The sequence below is a fragment of the Uloborus diversus genome, chromosome 3, assembly GCF_026930045.1.
Source record: "Uloborus diversus isolate 005 chromosome 3, Udiv.v.3.1, whole genome shotgun sequence".
Lineage (NCBI taxonomy): Eukaryota > Metazoa > Arthropoda > Arachnida > Araneae > Uloboridae > Uloborus > Uloborus diversus.
In genome coordinates this window covers 94279212-94304614 of record NC_072733.1, presented here as the reverse complement: position 1 = coordinate 94304614, position 25403 = coordinate 94279212, and the positions used below count along the sequence as shown (strand labels likewise).

The 25403-nt window shown below is 30.1% G+C and overlaps 1 protein-coding gene across 1 annotated transcript in view; it reads left to right on the top strand.

The window, feature by feature from the left end:
• LOC129219468 (eIF5-mimic protein 2-like) overlaps positions 1-24564 on the top strand; it is a 73640-nt gene extending 49076 nt beyond the window's left edge. Inside the window, 4 exon segments of the mRNA XM_054853867.1 lie at positions 6483-6548; positions 15247-15466; positions 17368-17490; positions 23403-24564. Of these exon segments, the coding sequence (XP_054709842.1) occupies positions 6483-6548; positions 15247-15466; positions 17368-17490; positions 23403-23422 (429 nt within the window). The 3' untranslated portion in view covers positions 23423-24564.
• The last annotated feature ends 839 nt before the right edge of the window (positions 24565-25403 follow it).

The following is a 25403-nucleotide window of genomic DNA, read 5'->3' as shown; positions in this document are numbered from 1 at the left end:
TTTACAAGAAATTCCTTGGTATTTTGCGTATGTTGTTACGCTTATATTTTAAATGTATATTTAGTTAGTGAGTGGACATTGATTCTTTTTGGTAGAAAGACATTTCAGCATCCCAATGCTTTATAAACAGTCATAGAAAATTCTTACAAAAGACCGCTTTTTTTGAAAAAAGTCAAACATCAACAAATGCCTTTTCTGGTTACTCTTTAACTTTCATTTCTGAGGGACACAAGATATTCCTCAAAAGTTAAACTTATAAAAGACCTCCTTGTTAATTTTGGACTGTTTGAAAGCGACTCTTTCAATGGCAGAAAAGCCGACGCCCTTTTGCATGTATGACTTTGTTTGAATGTTTATTCTCTTTGTTTGTATTGTGGAGAGTTTTTAAAAAATTCTGCACTCTATCAAAACATCTTCAATCTGGTAATCTTAATTTTCGGACTGTCCTACTTCAGCTAAATCTACAGTCAAAACAGTTTATAAATTTTGCTTGGATGTAGATTTCAACCAAGAGCGAAACTTTAAAAAAAATTAATTCGCGCCAATTTTAATAAGGCGGAAAAAAATTGAAATGAATTTAGAAGGTGACGAAAAATCAACATGATGATATAAAGTCATAAAATTGAATTAATATTTTGTATCAGATAATAGATTCAGTTTCTAATAAAATTAAAATAAGATTTGATGATAAAGATTTATCTGTATTGTTGGCCTTAAGCTCAATGTTATATTGATAGGTTATTGAAAAGGAGAAATAAAATGTTTCAATTATTAATAAAATTTATAGTACCGAGCAAGAAGAATTGTTTTGCAAATAGCCACTATACTATTCAATGAAGAAAAACGAAGAATAGCACAATATTCAAAGTTACCTGGGTTATTTTAAAGAGAAAAATCTAAGAGATGTGTTTTCTAACTTAATTTTGTTGCTTCAACTGTTTTTCAACTGTTCCAATTGGCTCAGCTAGTTGTGAAAGATCATTTTTGTGCGTTAGGAGGTTAGAGAATTATCTTTGGAGCACAATGGGACAAAAAAGACTTTCATCTTTAGTTGTACTGGCAAAAAAGTAAGACTTTGCATATTGATGGAATAAAGTAACAAGATTTCCAGATTCTAAAAATCGTACATTAAAAGTTTCTGAAAGGTAAAAACTGTAATATCAAAATATTTTGTTGAATAATTTATGATCAAATAAAACTACATAAATTAATATTTAAACTCTTTTAGTAGCCTTATTTTTTATAAATATTTAATCCATTTTATGATCTTATCCTGTTAATCAATATGTATTTCAATCCAAACGGGGGTAACTCACATTTAAAAAACTCAACCCCCCAAATGAAATGTTGAAATGCCGCCCCTGGTTCCAAGACCCCCCACGTTAGTCGAAAATTTGCGATGTGGAAAATGGTATGTGTAAAAACTTTTATAAAACATACCCATATAATTAAAAACACTTGTAAACACCACCTCAAACTGTTAAAAACTATTTCTTAACTATACATTACTGTTTCTTAGATAAAAATTTAAATTTTTATTTGTATTTAAAAAAAAAAATTTAACATAAAAAAACTGCTACGATGCACAAAATCAATGATCAACGGGAAAGAAAGACATAAAATAAACCACCATGGTACGTACATTATGTAGTAAGAAAAACAAATGCACTATAGTTGTACCAAAGACCATACACTGTACAGTAGATATAGTAATGATATTTGTAACTTAAAAAAGCAGATGATGATGATTTATGCTAAATGATCAGGCTGTTATTCTTATATAATTTTAAATACACAATACGGTTGCTTTACTAGTTCTTTTATAACGTTTCTATCTATGGCAACACTCCTCTTCCTGGTTTCTTAAATTGACAATACAAGAGCAGCTTCCATTTTCATAATTTTTGCTTTTTGCTTAGAAACTACTTGGTGAACTTTTAAGGATTTCCTTTTCTTGCTTTTTAATTGTAGATATGGAAAATTCACTCATACCGTATTGTCAGGCTATCTTCGACGCATTTCATAGTTGTTTGAGCACATGATTTTTAGCTTTTCTTTAATTGTCAGAAATTTTCTCTTTTTCCTTCTATCTTTACAAACTTTAAATGAAACAGCGCTCTTAGGTGTCATATTTCTTCAACCTTCCGATATAGAATGAAAAATGGAAGAAAATGAGGAGTAGTTATTTGTATACACGATGTTCAGACTAGTACAGTGTGGGAACTTCCACTCTCAGTGATGCCAAAGGGATGAAGGTCCATTTACAAAAAAAAATCTAGTAGCTAATAACAAAGCTGAAACTTACACATGGCGATTTCCTTCGGAAAATTTTCGTGTCATGGGCAAAGAATTCACGTTAGGAATAAAATTCTTTACCGGGGCAAAAAATCGCATTGCAGTCATTTCGCATAAGTCGGATTACGTTGTAGCGGGAGTCGACTGTATCCAGTTTTCTTAGTTAATTAAAATATAATGGAAGAGGTAGATAGGCTGCAATTCTATACATAGGTAGAGAAATCAAAGGCCATTATTTTAAGTTTTTCATATCACACACTAATACTGATATTGAGAAAAATTACTACTTCAACAGGGTTGTAAGCATTTGGAATAGTTTACCAAAAGCAGCTGTTATTTGCAATGGGATGAATTGTTCTATGAGGGCTCTTGATCTTCATTTGTACTTTCGGTTCACTAAGGATATTGAAACTTTAAGAAGTACATGAGCAATGTTCTTCTATTTCATAATAGAATTCATGAAAAATAGTACATCTACGTGAAGGGTCATTCCATAGTGCAGGGATCAAAGTCGTCCAATATTTCCTATAAATCCTATATTTCCAACCCTCCCCCCCCCCTATATTTTTGGTATCTCAGAGGAATTATACACCTTATGCATGACAAGTCCTATTCACGTCCCAGCCTTTTATTATGCTTTTACGCATCACTCCCAATTTTTCACACACTTCGATACCTAACTGCATCTACTTCTATAATATTTGCTTGTTTTTCTTCACTATGTGATTCTACCGGTTGGTCAATTATAATTATGTATTTTGCATTAATTTTAGCGCTCCTTATAGTATATCTAATTGTGTAGCTGAGGACTTGTAGACTTCTAATTTTGCTGCTCTCATTTGACTCAAAAATTTTAAGTCATTTGCATCTGTGTTGATTCAAGAGACTCAAACTAAAATTATCAGTAACTTTCAGCAGTGTCTTCAGTTAATGAAGGTTTTAAAAAATAAAATTGGTCTAAAGAATTAAGGATGTTTAATACACAGGGTTCGCCGATATATATCAGTTGATACATATTATGATTTTTTCACAATATATATATATTATGATTTTTTCACAATATATATCCGATATTTATTTTAAAAATATCATGATATTTTGACATTTATTTTTTCAACTAGGGTATTTTCAATATAAAAATTATTAATCATAGTAATATTGTTTATTTATTATTAAAAATAACCAAAAAGTTATGTACCTACTATATTTTTATGATGTAGTAATACGTCATTAATATAACAAAGTACAATAATCATTTTTATCCTAATATTCATAAAAATATTAGTAAGGTAATGATTTTAATTCATATTAAAAGTACCTAATTAAATATTAAATGTTGATCAGTAAAAAAGAAAATGTCTTATGACTGTGTACCAACTAATGCATTTTTTATTTCTGAGTCATATAACTGTGTAAACATAGCTAACAGAAGAAAAATGAACAAACCCGTTAATGCTAAATTAACTCCATTAAAGTTGATAAAAATGTAAAATGAAACATTAGATATTAATAATGAAAGAAACACTAATTTTAACAAGACATATAATAATAATAATGTAAGAAAATAAAGAGTGATTGGAGGATGCTTTTACTGTATTGAAGACTTCAATTTGTGCTGATTGAAAATATCAGATACATATCAAAATATCATGATATTTTTGAACTCTATACATTATAACAATGTAAGGATGTTTAATATAGAAATGAAGAAATTTTCAAGGGTACATTTTTTAAAAAGTGCAAAAAGGTTGCAAAAATCACAAATTCAAGATTTTTTTTAATATTTAAAGCTTAGTTTGGCAATGTCTGGTAAATTAATTACTCAGTACTTTAAATTTAATACAGTTGGCTCTCTGTTTAATGCCGCTCTATTTAACGACTTTCTCTACTTAACGACAGCTTTTCATGCTCCCAGATGGTTCATTACAGTGTTAAAAGCATTCTATATAAAGATGCTTTCAACTTAAGGATGATTTTTTGTGGTCCCTTGAAAGTCGTTAAACATAAAGCCAACAGTATTTATTTTTTTCTGAATATCAATTTATTTGATTTATTGAGTAAACTTAATTTTAGTAATTACTTAATTATTGCTAGTCACAGATTTTTTTTTTTTAGAAAACTGCTAGCTTTAAAAAAAAGAAAAGTTTTAGATTCATTATTTGTTTATGAAATATAATATTTATTGAAAAAAAAACCCCCAAAACTTCTATTATTTTGGAAAGTCATTTTGCAATTGAAACTTTTTTTCAGTAATTTTAGTGATTGAAAAATTATTGTGTATCATATCAAATTTTTCGGAGAAAAATTATAATTTTTTTTTGCATGTAAATTCTTACCTATATAAAAATTTTGTATGGTTTGTTAGAACCCAAAATATATTTTCAAAAATTTTAGATCTATAAATGCATGTCCTTAGTAGCAAAATTCTTAAGTTAAACTATAATTATTTCATGTGCATCCACTAGTCATACAGTAAAACCTGTAAAGTTGACCACCTTTGTAAGTTGACCACCTGTCTATGTTGACCGCTTTTGTTAGGAACGGAATTAGTCCTATCTTATATAATGAAGGAAAACCTCTCTATCTTGACCACCTCTCTATCTTGACCACCTGTCTATCTTGACCACTAATGAACACCAACTTTGGTTTGGAGTATTGTAAAATACCCTTTGTAAGTTGACCACTTGATTTATTTTTTAAAATTTTATTTAGCAAATTATTGTTTTATTATTATTTTTTTTATAGCTTTCCAAGAATATTTTTGATGCCAGACCAACATTTAACCAACTAAATGAAACAGCAGCATAACTAAACCTCCTTTTGAGTTTAACCACATGTAAAAACTACTAAGAACCCTTTTTTTCTCCAAACTTGTTTTTCTTTTGTTGCTTTATTTGAGACTGACTTTTGTACTCCATGTTCAATGAAAACATGTGTCAATAGAAAAACAAAGTATTTTTTTCTAGTTGCAATATTTTGGCAACAATGGAATTGTGCTAAAGAGTAAAGTTACTTCCATTGCAGTATTTTTGGTGCAAGGGATTAAGAGATAGGACATTTTCATTTTCAACTGCCTTTTTGAACTATGAGAGTCTAACTTGTTGCTCTTTGTGTTATAGTTTTACATAAAATGGCTTCAAAAAGAAAGTTAGTTGAACTTGAGATTGATAAAAAGTATGAAATATTAAAATTAATTGAAAAGAGAGAAATCCAGAGAAAATTAGCTGGGAGGCATATGGAATTTCCAAAACTGGTCTAATAAGTGCGCCAAACTTCAATAAGGAGTTATTTTGTTGAAAATTATATCATCATGGGGTTATAAATGTATATGAAAAAAAAAAATAAAGCGAAAAATTTGTAATTTTTGATTAGCTATGAATTTTTAGGAACTATTAATATCAAATGAGTAACTTTTCATAAACAATAAGATTTTTTTTTTTGATCAATTTACTGAAATTTTAAATTTGCGTGACACATTATACGTCATTCTGGGAAAATAATCTCTAAAAATATTTGAATAGCATTTTAAATTATTGTTTCAAAGTAATACTAAACAATGAAAGTGAGTTGAACAGAAATAGTAAGTGTCAATTAGTCAAAAAATGAATACATAGTGCAAAAAATGACAAAAAAAAAAAAAAAAAACATTACCCCCTTTATAAGTTGACCACCTGTCTAAGTCGACCACCAAATTACTGCACCGCAGGTGGTCAACTTACACAGGTTTCACTGTTCCATAAATTATTTTTTAGTTATAATAGAACCGGAGCTAATTACACTAAAGTTGATTTGAATTTTTAGAAATATATGTCCTTACCATAGATCAGATGGTTGCAATTTAATTTTCACAAGGCATTAATTTAGATATTCTTGTAAAAAATTAATGTTTTTTTCTGAAAAAATTGCATTCTGTGAGTCATGGAAAGTAACAAGCAGAAGTCAGGGAAAGTCATGGATTTCAAAATTCAAAATATAGCAGATACCCTGTATGGAATGACCTGAAAGAAGCTTTGCACCACAAGGAAACAATTTTAGGTTTTAACTTTCAAGAGTACATTTCCTTGAATAAATTATTTACATAATGGTATTCTGTAATTTTTGCATTGATTGTTGTTTCATTTTTAATTATGTTTTTCTTGTTAAGTCTTTCAAATTTCATACTAATGCTCTTCTTTAAACATTGTTAGATTATCCCCATTGTAAAGGATCAAATGAAAAAGTATTCTCTTCCTGAACCAGAAGTTGCTGTTTTGGTATGTGTAAAAATTTATGCATTCAATAATCAACTCATAAAATAGTTTGTTAATTTCATTGATTTGAATTTTGAATCGAGTTTGTTATACTTTCTCAATATGATTAAAATTTAAATCTCTTAGCAAAAGTAGTTTCTGCAATGAAAATTTTTCTAGTTGGAGTTTAGAAGTAGCATGTAGAAAATATTTGGACCTTTTGTCTAGTCTGACTGGTAAACACTAAATTCCTAGGAACCAGGAAAATGTTTTAGGTGCCAGATAAATTATTTCTTGCTGTTTATAGGCGAATTCAGAACATTATAGCTTCTGAAAGATGATTATTCTAATGTTTTTTTCTGTTTACAACTGAAAATAATTTTTCATGAAACAGGTATTTGAGTGAAGAAAACAGAAAAATCAATGTTTTCGAAAATTTCTCATCAATTTTGAATAGCCCAACAAAGTGGGCTGCCATCCAGTTCAGAATTTCAGTAGCAAGCTTTATGAAAGTTTGCACAAACTGCTCCTTTTTTTCCCAATCTGGTAACACTGTCTTGTGTCCAGCATTTGTCAGAACCTGTGCATAGTGATACCGTCAAGGTTCAAGATTTTAAGTCAAACTTGTTGCCCAAAGATTTAGTGTTTTTCTTGGAATGAGTTGGTCCTAGGCTCTAATTCTGTTCTTGCAGCTTCCTAAGAATCAGTGTGAAGTAGTTATGATTTATTGCCTAGCCCTCATTGAATTGCCTGATAGTTTTCCTTGTCTCCTCTTTGTTATTCGCACAAATAAATGTTGACTGCCTTTAGATCTTATCCGATAAAGAAACTTTTCCCCAAGGTGCTCTCTGCTATCTATCTATATATATATATATATATATATGAATACACTTCACTGGCGCACTGTAACCCACTGGGCTCTTTTACTACTTAAGTGACCTGTACTGCTCATTCCATGTCAAGTGATCCAAAGTCTTTACTCTCACCTTTTTGTATTTCTTTGAAATTTGGCTCATCAGTTGTACCCTTCAAGGTAATCAAAAATCCAAATTTTTAGATTTTCTCTCTTTCATTTTATAACCGACTTAAAGAGGAGGTTATGATTTCGTCTTGCGGCTTTTTATGTGTGTTTTCAAATTATTCCAACACTACTGGACCAATTTGAAATTTTTTTTTTGTTCGGAAGGGTATACTTCCCAGATGGTCGCATTGTAATTTGGTCTGGATCTAATAGGGGGTCCCGGAGAAATCCAAGAAACTTTCAATTTCATACGTCATAGGTCACATGGTGCTGCTGTGATCGGTGTATTTTCACACCTAAGCTTTTGGCTTTCTCTTGAACGATATTCAATTCACGTGGCACATGGATGATTAATTTTCTCAACGCTGCGCCGCATGGTAATTTTTTATTATAGGTGTTACTAATGTATTTATTACTGCGTAGCAAAGCAGTAAATTAAATATATTTTGCTACTTTAGTAGTTGAATCAATTACCTTAATATTTTATTTACTAATAAATAACTTTATTTAGTCACTAAAATATACAGTTCTTTATTTAATATTCCAATTTTTAAATATATTTAGTGTTCAATTGAGGGGGAATTGAATACAGAACACCCCTCCCCCACGGTTTAATTTATATTCTTTAATAATATACATTATAACTGTGTATGATTTCTGAAGTTTGACCAATATTCTGGATTTACTATTTCACGATACCGCCAGTTCAATTTGAAATTAGGGTTACATTAATTAGCAGGCTTCAAAAAAAGGAGGAGGTTCTGAACTCGTCGGATTTGTTTTTCCTTTGTACAATGTTCCATAAATACTCGAAGACACCTGTACCCAGGGGCGTGCACAGGGAGGGGGGAGGGAGACCTGTTGACCCGGGCCCGAGCCTGGAGGGGGCCAATATTTTTGTAAGTAACGGTGAAATATAGGGGTAAACAATATGGAGAGGTGCCCGGAAAAGTCATTTGTGATGGGCTCCAAAATTTCTGTGCACGCCCCTGCCTGTACCGACAAGGAAAAGTCTTTTTTTGTTTGAAACAGCATATTTCCTCGGCGGTCTAATGTTAATCAAGTTCAGGTTTGATGAAATTGAGGGAACTCTTCAAATATCATACTCACATTTAAATTGATTTGTACTTTATTAACTTTGTATATCGTCTCACTTAATAAACCGATTTTTATGCTTTTTTTGTTTAGTGGTAGTTTTGTTTAGGGGTGGTCTAACTTAGGTTCCATATCTTTGATTTACCCTCTTTGTTCTTTAGGGAAAAGTTAAGGGTAAAACAATAAATTTCATGCAATTTCCCTCACAAACTATTAAATATAAAACCCATTGATAAACAAAGGCCATAAAACAAAGATTACTGAGTAGGTTTAGTTTTAAAGACTAATTTTGCGTATAGTTAAATTAGTGTTTAATTCAGGATTCGGTGGGTTGTCAGTTACGTTATGTAGTTGTTTATAGGAGGCCCCGACTTCAAAAGGTTATTAAAAATTAAGAGATCGTAAATAATTAATTAGGTATTTAAAATAATTCATCGAATAGTAATTTAAATCAGTGTTTATTTTATGATTCGGTGTTTAGTTTAGTTGATTTTTGTACTGGAATTGTAAAATAAATTTCATTTCTATGTTTGGGTAGGAAATCGAATGTAAGTGTAATCAGTTATTTTTTACTTTTTAGTTCCTGGGTATTTTTTGAAGGTGTTTTTTTTTTTATTTAAAAGTAATAAGACTTTGATTTTTAGAGTAACCCTAATTTTTTCATGGATGCTTGAACATAAAATGGACGATAACTCAGCACCAAATATAGATAGAAAGATTGGTAAAAAGCATTTTAAAGTACATTAGTTGTTGTTTAACAAGAAATGCAACATGACTAATTTCATAAAAAATTTCATTTTTAAACAAATTTAAATTTTAAATTTTTCAAAAAACATATAATGAATGTTTAAAAAAAAATTGTGTGTATTTTATCTTTGTTTGTGCAAAATTTCAAGTTGGGATCTCAATAAGATCATACTTTTTGAATTTTTGAATAAAATTCGACTTCAAAATGATATTTTTCAGATTCTATTTAATTAAATATGGGATTCTCTTTCTAGTTATGATCTGGTAAGTAGTCATTAATCATGACTATGCTTGAAATGAGCTAACATGAGTTTGTAGATTGGTTCTCCCCCCCCCCCCCCGCCACAGCACCATTTTTATTTTCCAAACTCTATTCAAAAATTTAAAAAAAAAAAAGCTGGTACGTAAGAATAATGATCATAAAAAACTGAGATGCTGCCAATCATCAGTAGTGACTAAGGCTTATAAATAAGGGGGGGGGTGATCATAAAAAACAAATCAGAAAAACTAAAGCAGACAAATAGAACCACACTCATTTGCAGCTTTATTTTTGAAAAGTGGGATGGTAGGGTGAGGGGGGTGTAGAGAGAGTTATCTGGAATAAAACTTAACATGAAAGGTTATGCTCAAAAGAGCAAAATTTGTTTGATCAATAACTGCTTTTAAAAAAGATCTCGTTCATTAATTCTCTCCTTTACAAGAGAAATTAAAACGAAAACTAGCAATAATGAAAAGGAAAAAAACAAAAACAAAAAAAAAAAACAGCTGCACTCCAGATGTTGTAGAAATAATTTTGTAGATCGACATATGATCTGTTACTTTGGTTTATTTTTAGTTTTGTGTGAAAATAATGGAAAAACACTGAAACAACACGGGGAAAACGTTACTATTTTGCTATGATCTTGGGGTAAATTATTTCTTTCCTCACTCCAAAATTGAAGGTTGGTGCAAGGGTAGGGGATGATATGAATCATAACTTTGCTTATTAGATATTGAATTAATTAAGTACACTTTGTGAAGTTAGGATCGAAAAAGAAACACCTGGTCTGAAAAAACAAAAAACATGTCGGATAAAAATAATCCTCAATTCAATTCCGAGGTGAGGTGTGATACTAGTAAAGTATTAATCATATGATTGGGTGGGTGGGGGGGGGGGTTGCACTTTGTCTTGCTTTAAGGAAGAACATGTACCAAATTTTAACAAGTTTACTATTCACTTTGTTTTATTTTATTTATTTTTACATTTTAAAAACAGTTTTAAAAAGTTAGTAGTGGTGGTGCAGGGGAGGGGGGGTTCTCTTTACCAATCTACAAGTTCTTGCCAGCTCATTTCAAGCATAGCCATGTTTAATTACAACTTACTAGACCATCACTAGTAAGAGAACCCCATATTTAACTAACTAGAATCTGAAAAATATCATTATTAAGTCAAATTTTATTCAAAAATGCAAAAAAATATTATCCCAACTTGAAACTTCACACAAACAATGATAAAATACACACAAATGTTTGAGAATTAAAAAAAAAAAAAATCATTACACGTTTTCTGAGAAATTTAAATTTTAAATTCAAATTTTATTTTTTAAAAATTAAAATTTTATAAAATCAGTCATGTTGCATATTATATTAAACACAACTAATGTACTTCAAAATACTTTTTACCAAATCTTTCTATCTATAGTTGGTGCTGAGTTATCATCCATTTTATGTTCAAGCATCCATGAAAAAATTAGGGTTTTTCTAAAAATCAAAGTCTTATAAATAAAAAAATAAAAGATAAAAATCTAAAAATTTGGACTTTTGATTACCTTGAAGAGTAAAATTTATGAGCCAAATTTCAAAGAAATACAAAAAGGTGAGAGAAAAAATTTCTCAAATTTTGGAGCACTTGACATGGAATGAATCATACTCAATCTCCAGCATTGGGAAAATCTGCCACTGCTTCTAGATAGTACGGTTTTACCAATTTGTTATATGTGTGTGTAATTTCCAAAATAGTGGAATTTAAAATCATGTGACTAATGTATTTTTATCTTAAATATAAAGTCAATATTCAATTGCTTTGAAGTACACATGGGAGATTACACAGTCGATAGTTGCAGGGCAGTTCGTGTTCAACACACAACTGGTTCTGGGAAAAACAAAAAACTACTAGCCTTCCTTGCACACAGTTTTTATACAAACCAATGTTTTACATTCACATTTCATCATCAGCATCAGTGCACACATGCAGTATTCCATCTCCAACATTCTAGATTGAATGTTCCCATTTAAGATTGGTTATGTCACACAAACACGCCACGCCAGACCAAATTCAGCCAGCTATACAGTTGAAATTGGAGGCACATTGAAAGAAGTGACTTTGTGCCCTTTTCTATTAATTATATACAGTATGTATTTATTGTTTTTATATTTGCATTTTATTTATTTTGTGTTTTACTTGTCGTGTGCCTGTGCTGTTATCTACTGTTACTGGTTATTTGACCAGCTACGGTAGAAATTGGTATGTATTAAGTGTTAATATGCTTAGTGTTAAAACCAGTGATTGAAAGTAGCATGCTACAAGTAAGAAAACCACTCTGGTCAGTGGCGTACATAGCATGGATGACACCCTGAGCAATAATTTGTGATGTCACTCACCCCCTTCTAAAAACGCAAAATAATAATAATCTATGGAAGCATAAAAACATAAAATTCATAAATTTTTTAGAAACAACATTTGTGTTATGATGAAATTTTAAGTGGGCTAAGGTACAAAAACAAATGAAAATTATGAATGCTTTCTATGCGCTCTGGTGCTGGACACATATGTGCAGGTCGTCAAGAGCTCAAAAAAAGTAAGGGGGTTAAGTACGTATGAAATTGATGGCCCCTAAATTATTTCAAACATATCTAAAACACTGGGAAAGATAATGAGTTTCAGTTTTGTGGCATAAGAAAAAGTCTGTTTTAGGTCCAAGTTGAGTTAATTTGATGTGGAGTGGGAGGAGGGGGGTGTCCGGTGGTTTTCCTCTGGAAAATTTTCAAATTTGTAGTCTCAAGAAAATGCATCCCAGGTGAGTGACACCCGAGGCAAACCGCTCCCCGTAGTGACATCACTGCTGTAGTCACATCATTTTTTTTTTGTAGTTTGTAGTGTAGCCCGTTACTTTAAAAAGAAATAGTTTGTAAATACAACTACTTTTAACATTAGTATAGTAAACACACAAGGTTCAAACCAATCAGACTGGTGTGAATATTGCCCGAGAATGTCAGCAACCACAATGATAAATAATAAGGTTCCTAAAAAGACAAGCTGACTTGACCTTTCAAGTCATTTTGATGCCATTTGTTCAGTCTGTGTAATGCCATCTATTTTTGTGGCATCATTATTGATAGAGTCAAATTTTCCTTTTTTGCCAATATCTGCATTGCAAAGCATGTGGATTGAAAAGAAAAAAAATGTAATTCATTAATTATTTCCAGTAATGTAACACGCATTTTTTTTCTGGCATCAAAATTGCTTCATTAAGTACATTGATGTCGAAGAATGTCTCATGGATTCCTATTTTTGTTTCTAATTTCTTTTATGATTTTAATAAAAAAGGGAAGAGCTATGATTTGACATAGCATAACAACTGTAAAAATGAACTTTTATATTGCTCTTATTGTACTTTTTTGTTATTCATGAGTATCATGAGTCCATTTTTTTAGGTCTTAATATCTCAAATGTGAATACCCTCTTTATCTGAAATTGGAAATCAATATAATGTGTACATATTATTTCAAAGAGAGGAACATATTTCGGTATATCTTTGAATATTTATTACTCCTTAGAGGAAGTAGCTTTAAATACTTTACAAAGACACACCTATTTGATAACTTTCTAGCACTTTTTGATTATGACAAATTGGCTCGCAAACCATATGTAGCTAATTTCTGATAATTAAGTTTTCCTTTAAAACCTGGAAAGTGCTGGAATTTTTAAAAAAAAATTAATATGCTTAAGTCAATGCCCAACTATATCAACTACCAAAAAAAAAAAAAAAATCTCTTTTTTTTTAAAAGTAAATATTGTTACGAGTCCAGCCACTTCAAGAAATTCTTTAAATGATGACACAGTTCTTGAGAAAAGCACAGGAGATTTATTTACAGCTGTGTACAACTGTAAGAAATGTAGTTACAACTCTCTAAATCAATCATCAGCAATTAAGCAAATATCAATTAACACCGTAAAGTCAACGGTCACATACGTATTCACATCAAAATATGCAAAAACACAGCGCAAAAACTAATACACACTTCCAGCGGAGCGCTGAAAACAAGACTCCACAGTTAGAAAGCAAGCAAATTAACTGAATCCCCCATTCACAAGACGCCCGGTGTTTTATACCAAGCAAAGAAATATTTAGAAAATCCTACAAATTTCTTATATTTTCTTTTTATTCCATTCGCAAATCTTATTGTTCAGAAATGGGGGGGGGGGGGGACAGTATACTTCAGTCGAATGTTAGGGGGTTGTGTATTCATTACAAGAAACTATTTACAGGTTACGTTACTAAGACAATTTTCGATGAAAGATAATGGAATAAATGCCAATTTTGGCCAGATAACAACGAATTAATCATAAAAGTAATTACTATTTACAGAATTTGTAATAATATTAAAAGGTCTCTCAAAGTCAAAGTCATTTTATGTTTTATTTTGACATGTATCTTTAATTTTATATTAATTTAATTTAGAGATCATTCAGTTGGTCATCTATATTTATTCTGCTTCGGGCTTTTGTGTGTTTTATCTCAGAAGGTCTAATGTTGAGAAATCTCTTGTGAAAAAAATATATAAGTATTCGATCACCATAATTATTGCAGTATGGAACCCCAATTTCGGATTCTCAAAATCCGAAACTTTTCCCTTAAATATTTATAAAAAATTTTTTTTTCACCTCTTTTTTTTTACTTTTAAAAGCTCAAATTGGCAATAACTTGTTGCAAACACAGTACTTTCAGTTCAGCACTTTTTTAAACCTTTTTTTGATGCCACATGTTATGCATGAATAAGAGTTTTGCTTTAATTGTGCAGCAATCTTTTCACATCCACTTTTGGTTAATGAGAATTCTTTTTTTCTTCTCATAAGTATGCAGTACAAAGTCTATTGTGCAAAAGTACAAAATTATTTTTAGTAAAAATGTGATTTATTTATTGTATGGATCAGCACATTGTACTATATGCCGCTGCGATTTATTTTTGACTTAAGTTTTAGCGTAATGAAGTGTACTTTTATTCAGATTGATGCTTTGTGAGTCAGAATCCAAAATCTTGAAAATTCAAAATTCTGTAAGGTTTCAGTCCCAAGCATTCTGGATTTGTTATCCTATACTATATTTCAATTCTAATGAATTCTTACATCTCCTTATTTTTATTTATCAATGTTTTCTTTTCCTTTGATTCTAATCAAAGGGGGAGGGGAAATTAGTTTTCACTATCAGAATATTAACTAATTTAATATAATGATATTAATGTTCTTGTACAACTTTCAGTGTTTGGTCATTGTTTGTAATTCTGCTTATTCATACAGGGAATTTTTACCCACTGGCAATTTTTCTCCAGAACAATGAAAGATAAATCAAAGATATATTTCTTATTACTTGTTTTAATGCAATACAAAATATGGAAGTTAGTTGTTTACTATGTACCTCTGCTATATACCACTGTGTACTACGTAAAAGCATAAGTATATGCTAACAGTTTATTTGCTCCTTAAGTGCCTGCTAGAGGAAAAATATATGCATGTACTATTATTGGTATACTTGTTGGTTAAAATTTAAAAACTTGTATAAATTTGTACTTTGTATAGTAATTGTCAATATTTTGTTATAGTTGTGGACTTCCCTCATGACAATGATGGAATGGAATAAAAAAGAAGAATTAGTTCCAGAACAAGCAGTTAAACATTTGCGCCAATATACATCACTTTTATCCACATTTACCCGAAATGCAAAAGCAGAACTTGCTCTTTTGATTCGCGTGCAGGAGTACTGCTATGACAACATGAATTTTATGAAAGTATTTGAAAAAATTGTTGTACTTTTTTATAAAAGTAAGTAAATTTTATTAAATTACAATGGACAATGTTGTAAATATGTTTATTCATGATTCAATAAAGAACTTTTTGTGTGTGTGCGAGAGATTTAAAAAAAAAAATATTGCCAAAATTTCACTCTATTTCAGTCTAGAGTAAATTTAGTATTTGTATGTAATTTTCCTTTTCAGTTAAAAGAGAATTATATTATTTTCAACTTTGCCAACCAGGACTTCAGAAGATCCTTTCATTCTTTTGTATCTATCTGTCACAATTTAGTTTAGGTGTGTATTTGAACAAGATCTCAATCTCCCCCTTCATTTTTCTGTAGATATATGTAAATAGCTTGCTAATTGTTTATGTAAATTTTCCACTTCTTTGTACATAATATAAATTTGTCAGGTCATTGTGTTGAGAAAAAAATGCTATGTTTTAAGCTCTAGGATGGAGGATTCCATGTTCACTGTGCTTGGTAGCTTAAACACATGCGGGAATATGCCTGTCTTCATTAAAAAAAAAAAAAAACATAAGAACTTTCCTGTAGTTTTTTGTTTTACAATTTTAAAAACATAGGAGATGCTTGAAATAATCAACAATCTTTGTTCCTACCAAGAGAAAGAATATTTAGTGTAATGTCTCCCTCTTATTTGTTAAGAAAGGTCACATGATCTCAACTAATAAGATCTAATAGTAAAGGCTTGTGGAAAATTCACTTTTTGCATTGTACTTATTTAAAGCTACTCTATGTTCAATAAAGTAATACAAAAAAAAGCAGTTAAATCATATTTATGTTTAATTGATTTTTCGAAATTTAATATTAATTATTGCTTTCAGTATTTAAATTTTTTACTGTACTCAATTTTCTATGAGGAAAAGAGAAGTTATTTTTGGTCAATTTTTTAAGTGTTTTTCATTCTTTTGTAAAGATTGTTCACTATTTTATTACTTTATTAATGAAGAATTTTACTATTTTATTTACTGCTTAGTTTATATTCATTTGAATTTTCTTGATTTTTGTTAAATTAACTATAAAAAAGGAAAAGAAAATCATTGATCAATGTGGTCACCAAAAAGTAAGAAGTTTTTTAAATGCTTTTTTTTTTCTTAATCAAACAACAGCTGCCAAGTTGAAAAAAAAAACAAGAAATGCAGGGAGCTTTGCATTTAATTTTAACGCCATCATTGTAAAATTAAATTACCTTAGCTTAATGAAATTTGCAAAAAACACCATGCTGAAAATGCACTTGACTGAAAAGTACATTATTCAACTTGTGGAATGGTCATATGATTGTGGTTAGAAAAGTTCTCATATTGTCAGCCTTAAAGTTATCCTAATGATCACTTGAGTTTCTTTGGTCTGTGCTACCACAGTACTAAATATATAATTTTTGCTCTTTTTGCATTTAAGAGTAGATTTATCTAGGAATTGCATCCCACTTTCAGTGTCAGTGGTTCCTAAGATAGTGCTCATTGAGTGACAATAAGTATTGGGTGAATTTTGGTTTTTCACAAGTCATTCTGAGTACAATGTTTTCAAACTAATGAAATTTCAGAGTTGTATGTTGCACATTCCTTGAGCTATTATTGCGAGTCTTCTCAATGCATTTAAAAATGCAATTGAACTACTATATTATTAATATCTGCATCTCAGGCATATCTATGAAAATATGATTAAATATATTTTATACAAAATAGTGGAGTTGTTTCATTATATTTAAATAATGAAAGTAATCCAAAATTTCAATGGGACATTATTAAACTCAGAGTTTTGCAGCTTCCCTGCACTCTTCAAAGCTTCACATCTATTGATTCCTTTTTTGGTATATGGTGATATATATATGTGTTTATTTTATTTGTAAATTTTTGATTTTAGGTGATCTATGATGTTAAGAAAGTATTAATGTAAATTTTAATTTTAGCTGAAGTATTAAGTGAAGATGTTATATTAAAGTGGTATAAAGAAGCTCACTCTCCCAAGGGCAAGAGTATATTTTTGGACCAGACTAGGAAGTTTGTGGAATGGTTGCAGAGTGCAGAAGAAGGTGCGCTGATTTCTTTCAGTTAAGCAGTACATGAATTGCAATTTTAGCTTAATACTACTTGAATGTCTTTTGCATTTTTTAAAACATTCACCTTTTGTCCATTTCAGTAGTTCTCTCTGAAAATTGAATACAGCAGAAAACAGTCAAACCTCCATGGATCAAAGTAGCAAACTCTAAGAAAAAATTATGATACATCAAAATGACCTTAGTTTTTTTCCAAATTACTCTGAAAACATTAACATTAAAGCAAATTCCATGCCCGAAACTCAACTACTAATTTATATGTTCATCGTTATTTGATGAAAGTTAGACATAAAAGATGAATTAATATGAAATATTTTTTGAATATTATATATTCTTTCAAAAAACAATAATCCAAACAGTAGTTACAATGATCCCGTTTTTTAAAAAGAACTACGAATATCTTGCTGAACAGCAAGTTTCAAAGAAAGTTCACCAAAAAAATGTTTGCATTTCTTTAGTCCACTAACACTTCATCAGATTTATTTTCCACAAATTGAAGCCCACAACTTATTGTTTCAAATGCATATCACATTTCTTTTTTTTTTTTTTTTTTGATGGTTTGTTTATGTTTTCATATTCACTTACTTCTTCTATTTCTTTGATTTCCTTTCCAGTGTCAGTAATTGAGTTTAGTAAACTATCGTCGGTAGGATAATCAGCAACAACACATCATCGACGGTCAGGAATTGGTTAAGATGAATACTGTCTGTAATATGTCCTTGAGAGTACAGAGTTTCCCAAGATTGTTTGATGTGCTGAAACACATATTGCTCTTCAATTTCTGGCAAATTATCGAACCCAGCTTTTGTGAAATAGTTTCTTATTGTTGATTCCAAAATGTCATTTTCCAACACTTTGGCTAATTCTGCCACGCATATCCTCAAATCAATCACCTTATGTAAATTTGTTTTCTAATGTCCAGAGGACTTGTTGAAGAATGTTTTTTCGGTAATGAAGTTTCAGGTTTTTTATGACACCTTGGTATATTGGTTGTAATTTTGAAGTGGTGTTTGGGGGAAGAAAAAGCAAATTTACATTTGATAGTTTTGAAGACACATTAAGATGAGCAGGATAATTGTCTACAAGCTAAGCAATTTTTCTATTTTAATTGCTCATTTTTCTGTCCAATTTCGAAATCCACTCTTCGAAAATGTCACTAGTCATTCATGACTTCCTATTGCATTGGTATTCAACCTCTAAAGATGTTACATTTTTGATACTCTTAGATACTTACTCTTACCTATGACCAATAAGTGAAGCTTTTCCTTGCCACTCATGTTATTATCAAGCTGATAATTTTTCAGGATTTTTTGTCAATTCATTGTTTTTCCAGTCATCACAAACTGCCTCATCAACACCTCAGCTTTCTCCAGAAACAACCTTTTCTTTGATTGCATGCCTCTTGAATTTGTCTAGCCACCCAGAACTGGCTGGAATATCAAATTTAAGAGAAATGTCTTTTTTTCTCACACCACTATCTATGTCCTTTAATAAATCCACTTTATCTACAACACTAAGGGATTTTCTTTTTGACAATGCAATGGGGAAAACAAAATAAAATCAAATTGGCAAAGCACTAGTTAGAACAGTTTTTGCTGAAACTGAGCAATAAGCATGGAGAGAGGAATCACCAGTAGACAGAAGGAATAGCCTTAAACTGGTTTTTCTATAGGGCTGGCCACAACCAAAATTAAAAAATGATTAGGGGTGGGTGGGAGTCTGGGAATTTCAGAATGGAGAAGCTTTTTTGCTGTGATTAGAATCTGTAAACTTATGTTCTAACTAAAAACATAATCAATGCTTTCTCTTCTCTTTTTTTTTTCTTTCATCCATGTATCAGAACTTATGTGATACAAGGATCTGAAAATGGCTGCCATTAAATAAGTATCTGTTCTGTTAAATAAGTAATCTGTTCTGTAAATATTTCAGCATTTAAACTCCATTTATGGATATCACTGGTGTGCTATAGCTCATAAACAATGTTAGATGCTTAAAAAGGATCCAATTTTTCAAACATCACCCTTCCCATAATACTCACTATTTCACCTGCTTATATTACGCCCTTCCTCCCCCAATATTCTTAAGTTTAACCAATGTGGAATAGAAATTTTCTTCTGAAAGGAATGTAATCACAGATCTTGAAGATCAATTAGCTATTTCTTTTTTTTTTTTCTTTTAAATAACTTTGCGACTTAAAGAAATTTGAAATGTTTACTCCCTGTTGAAGTTAATTCGAGTTGTGCTCCTTCCCCAAGGGAGAACATGACCTGACTTCTTTCTTTTACTTTGAAAATTCCGCTATCTCCATTAGAGTGGGCCGAAAAAATCAATTCTTCAGAGCATTTAGCTGTAGTGCGGAAAATTTGCGACTCCCTAACACTAATTACTACGCAAAATTTTGTGGCTCTGAGTTAATGTCTTCTGCTCTAGCAAGAGACTCGAATTTTTAAGATTTTTAGAAAATATCAGATAAAGAAAAAATGTACAAAATATTTTAAGTTCCATCGAACTTGAGGCTTTAGTGTGGGAATTCTGTAACTTCTTCACTGAGTAAAATTTCAAGCCTGTGAGTTATTTATTTCCGTTTTGGCAAGAGGCCTGAATTTTGAGAATTTATAGAAAATTCCTTAAATACGAGCGACACATTACAAAGTAGTACATACCTGATACATTGTGATACTTCGAAACTTTAATCACATGACATCAGACCACCCCTTGCACCAAGGCTCATCGCTAAGTGGTGGGATGATGTGGAGAAAAGCTCCATCATGTTAGGGGGAAGGGGGTCAATGCTTTATGTTACTTTAAAAAACGGATGTTTTTTGTATAAGTGGATGTGTTTTTTTTTTCCATAAAATGTCATTGAGTTCAGTCTTTATCCTCCTCACCCTGGAAAAAGATTGAAATAACGGCCTGTCTTGAATTTTTATACTCCTCGCACAAATTATCATGCAGATTTTCGGATCTTTAGGTTAATTTCCTCAGCTCTGTCCAGAGATCTAAACTGGTGAAGTAGGTAGAGATTCATTATTTACACTTTAGTTTTATGTAATTGCATGTAAGAAGAAGTTCGATTAAAAGTTAAAGTTTGTTTAAGGTTACAAAAACTTTGTGTGAAACATGAAAAAAATTAAACTGCCTTCAGGATACAAATTTTTATTCATTTATGAAAAAGTTATAAGATGACTTATAAAGCTTGTTAACTATGCCTTATAAAACTGCAAAATGTACATTTCGAGCAAGTGACAGGATCAATTACATTGATTAATTTTTAGCACATATCTTGATGCATGACTACATTCCTACGTATGCTTAGCTCCGTCTTTAATAGAACAGTTGGTATTTATTCTAAACCAGAGAACCAGAATGGACTATACACATTAAAAAAAAAAACTTGAGAAAGATTTGAACTGTTTATCTGCTTTCATTTCATAGCAGTAGCTAATTTTTTGATAATAGGTGTAAGTAGTTAGTAGACGAGTTTTAATACAAATGCAAGATTCAAGTTAAATTTAAGGTTTACCACCCTCCACCCCCATCTACAACTACCAATCCCTAAACTTTCCAGGAAACTGTGGTACCACCATTTACTAAAACTATAATTTTCATACTTTTTAAAAGAAAAATTCTTAAATTTGGCAATTTTCATATTTATCAGCTTCGAGTCAGCAAAAGTTCTGATATTGATTCAATTGTTTGATTGGGATGAACGAAAAAATCTTGATAATCAAGCAATCTGAACTAATTAATCCATTCAGCTTACTTTTAGCATTAGGATATGTTGTCTAAATATTCAATATTTTTTAAAGATTTAAAAAATTAATTTGTTATAATGTTTAGATAAGTTGTGATTTTGTTTTGTAAACGATTTCCATCAGTGTACGTTTTTAGTGTAAAATAATATGTTGAACCATGACTTTACTCGATTTAAAGTTGAATCTCCATAACTCCAAGCTAATAACTCAAATATTCCTTTACCTCAAAGTTTTCATTGAGTCCCAAACTCTTGAGACTGTTGTGGAAACTTCTCATAACTCAACCTATCAATAACTCAAACGTTTCAGCCGGTCCCTTGGGACTTCAAGTTATCAAGGGTTAACTGTATATTAGTCATGGTGCATAAGAAAAACCAAATTTTTATTTTTCTCTGAACTAATTTTGGAGTAAAAGCAATACTGCTAAGTCTGAAAATCTGTAACACACAAAAAAAAAGGGATCTATATAGTTTTGCCATTTGAAGTTAAGATTGTATCATGCAGTATTATAATGAAATTTAGAGCAACTTATTCAAAACGTGCAAAATTAATTTATAAAACTAAAATCAACTGATTTTAATTAATGATTTTGTAAAAAAATCCTTTTATTCAAATTATTTGATTTAAATCAATGATTTTAAAAACAAATCATGATTTTAATCTTGATTTAAATCAACGAATTCTAAAAATTAGTAATTTCTGTCTTTGAATCATCAAATGATTTTTTAAAAAATCATTGGCTAAAATCAAATATTAAGTATAGAAAAGTAGAACTTCACAACATTTGTAAATACTAATGATAATGAAAATGCTTTGAAATCATGAAAATTAAAACTGTATATTTGAAATTGTTTTAAAAATAGTAAATTATTTTTCTTTAAGGATATTCTTTCTTTAAGATAGTTTTCTTTGAGACTTAAAAAGGTTTTGATTGGAAGATTTTTAAATAAAATTGTTAAAATGTTTCTGATGCTCAAAGTTACAAGAAAAAAAAAACAAAAAAACCCTTATCAATTCATAATATTGTGAGCATTAGGATTTAAGTATAGATCCCGAAACTCATAATGTTATCTATACCTGAAGAGTTTGTTTGTTTGAAAGCATTATTCTCATGAACTACTAGTTCGAATTGAAATTTGTTTTTGTGTTGAATAGTTCAATTTATTGAGGAAGGGCTATTTTTTTTAAAATCAGATTGACCGAAATATTTGTAATTGCAAATTCAATATTTAATTTGTTTAGTTCTATGAATTCCTAATAGATGGCGGGGTAAGTTACCTCATCAAGAGGGAGCTGGCCGACAGTGTGGATAATTTGCATTGAACCATGCTGTGTGGCTCAGACGCATGGTCGGCCACACTATTATGGGACTGTTGTGGTTAGTCAACTGATTTTTAATGTGTTTTTTTTTTTTTTATTCAGATACATTGATTTTGTAGGATTTTTCTGTTGGGTTTTGTTTTCCTTATTTGTTCAATGCTTGTTTTTGTTGTTATATTTCAAGATAGTTACTAAGTGAATAATTTGATTTGTCATATTATTTAATTATATTGTTCTTTATAACGTTTTATCATAGCAATTTTTATTTTGCGAGACATTTTAAATTGTAGAAAAAAACCTGCTTCACTCGCTAAAGGACAGGGTTACGGTAGCGTGGTTGCTTGGCGCATTAATGGATGAACTATACAGTTGAAGGTTTATGTTGAGTTCTAAAGCTAGTGTTGATCTTTTTATGTGTTTGACAAATAGTTTTAAATTTCAAAGAGACTTTAATAATTTTTTGAAAGGGTGTGTATGCATTTTAGTTGAAGAAAAACGATCATTTCACATCAGAAAGGGGGAGGAGGGGGCATGGATTTTTTTTATTTAACAGACTTCCTCTAATTTCTTATCACAGGCATCACCGTATGGTTACTGAAAGTGCATTGATAAAAGGCCTCCTTCCAACTCAAAAATTCTTCTGCAATTTTTTCTTCAATTTTTAAATATTAATTTTCCCCATTTATTCAGCTAGTTTCTCTCCGAAGTGCAAAATTTCTAATTAGCAGAAAATTCTCTCTTTGTGAGAATTTGTATATTCTTATTTTTCATTTGTATGAAGCTGTATTTAAAATTAATTCTCTTTATTTTCAGAGTCAGAAGGTGAAGATTAATTTTAATATGAGATGTTTATATGTGTGCAGTTGACATGGACTGTTGATGTTTATTCTCAAAGCCTCTTTGATCATGAATGCGTTTTATTCACATGATGCCAACTATTATGTTGCACCCTTTTATTGAAATCATCATGTTGGCATTTTTCATCCTTTTAAAAAAATACATGTTAAAAGAGAACATATTTTTGTATGATTAGCCGGTATATATGCTCTTAGCTTTTATGCAGTAAATCTCAAGAACCAATATCGTTGTACAGATTTTATTTAGTAAAATTTCTTATCAAATATATAAATTTTAAAGTAAAAATTACTTCATTATGCAACTACTTTTTCTTTTTGATGTGATTTATAGGACTCATTTCAATACAGCTATTTTTCTAGTGAACTTGATTATGTGATTAATAATTCAATGGTTAATTCAAATCTTTTTAATTTTAATTTTATTGTAAAAGGTTCCACTTGAAGTCAAAACTGCATTTTATACGTGGTATGAAACTTTGTGATACACCTTTGTTACTAGTAATTCTTTATATATGTAATTCCTTGCTAGTTGTGTGGTGCATGCCATTGGTCTTTCCCTAAAAAAATGCATTAAAACATAGAAGCACTTTTTATGTTATATCTTTGTATTAGAATCTCAAATATTTTACATGTATATAAAATTTACACTTTAGTTTTTATACTCAAAAATTTGTCCTGTTATGTCAATTTTTGTTTTTTTTTTTTGTGGCTTCAAAAGTCCAATTTTTGTGCAACTTTGGTTGAAATGTTTATTATTTTCCCTCATAATTTAAAATGATTGACACTTCTTCTATCTGTACTGTATAAACTCATAACTAGTAAACTTTCTTTTTGTATCTTAATTCAAACAATGTTTTACATGATTTTGCTTTCACCATTTTTGGACTGCAACTGCTATGTGTAATTAATTCATACAATGCTCACAATAGCTTTTGTATATCATATTGGCAAAAGCATCACAGCAGTATTTGAATAGAATCTTTAAAAATGTGATGTTTGCTGGTTACAAAAGTTTTCTTTTTGAGGTCCAAAAATGCTTAAACAAAATTTAGTAAATTTAAAATGATATTTTAAGGGGGAAAATAGCTTATTTTTGTCACAATAAAAGAAAATTTTATTTGTACAGGTATTTTAAAGCATGTAATCATTTCTATCAAATCAGTATTTTAGAAATAATGTTTTTATTCATCTAAGCTACTAAAGTAATGTCTGTGATATACTCTGTTATTAGAGTGGATTAAAACTCGGTGTCTCCTATCTCTTTTCGTTCTGTGAATTTTTATTTATTTTTTCTTTAGTTAAATGAGAGGCTTGTTTGCAATAAAAGTTTTCACTGAAAAATATTTCTCATTTCAGCACAAATGTTCCTCTGCGACATCTTAAAATTATAGCCATCATTAACACTTTTTTAAAGATTTTTTTTTTTTGCCTTCTTGATACATAATTATGTATTTTGAATCATTAGTTCTGGGTGTTCTGATACAAATGTTAAAAATACCATCCCTTATTTTTTAAGTATTCATTGAAATCATTTACGTTTGTCAAAACTTCATCCTTCATGAACGTAAACTGAAATTTATGAAACATTTAAAAGCTTTGTTTTAGTTTTGTATAAATGCTAGAAAACTTTTCCTTTTGAAATTGATGTGCAAATTCAGTTGCTCTTTGGTACATTAAAAATGAATAAATGTGATATAAATGTTTTGCTTAGTAAATAACCGAAATGATGTGGTTAGTTCATTTATTTATTGGTGGAAAGGCTTTGACAAGCTGTGGACAAAATTATTGTGTACCATGTTAAATTATTGATTCTCTTTCATGATTGCAATACTTTCAAAGATCCTAATTGTTAAGTTTTATACTGGTAAGTTTTGACATTTTTGCTAATGTTTGGATATAAAGAAAACAGGGTATATACTATTAGTGTAAGGTTTATTCTAACAATTGAAATTACTAT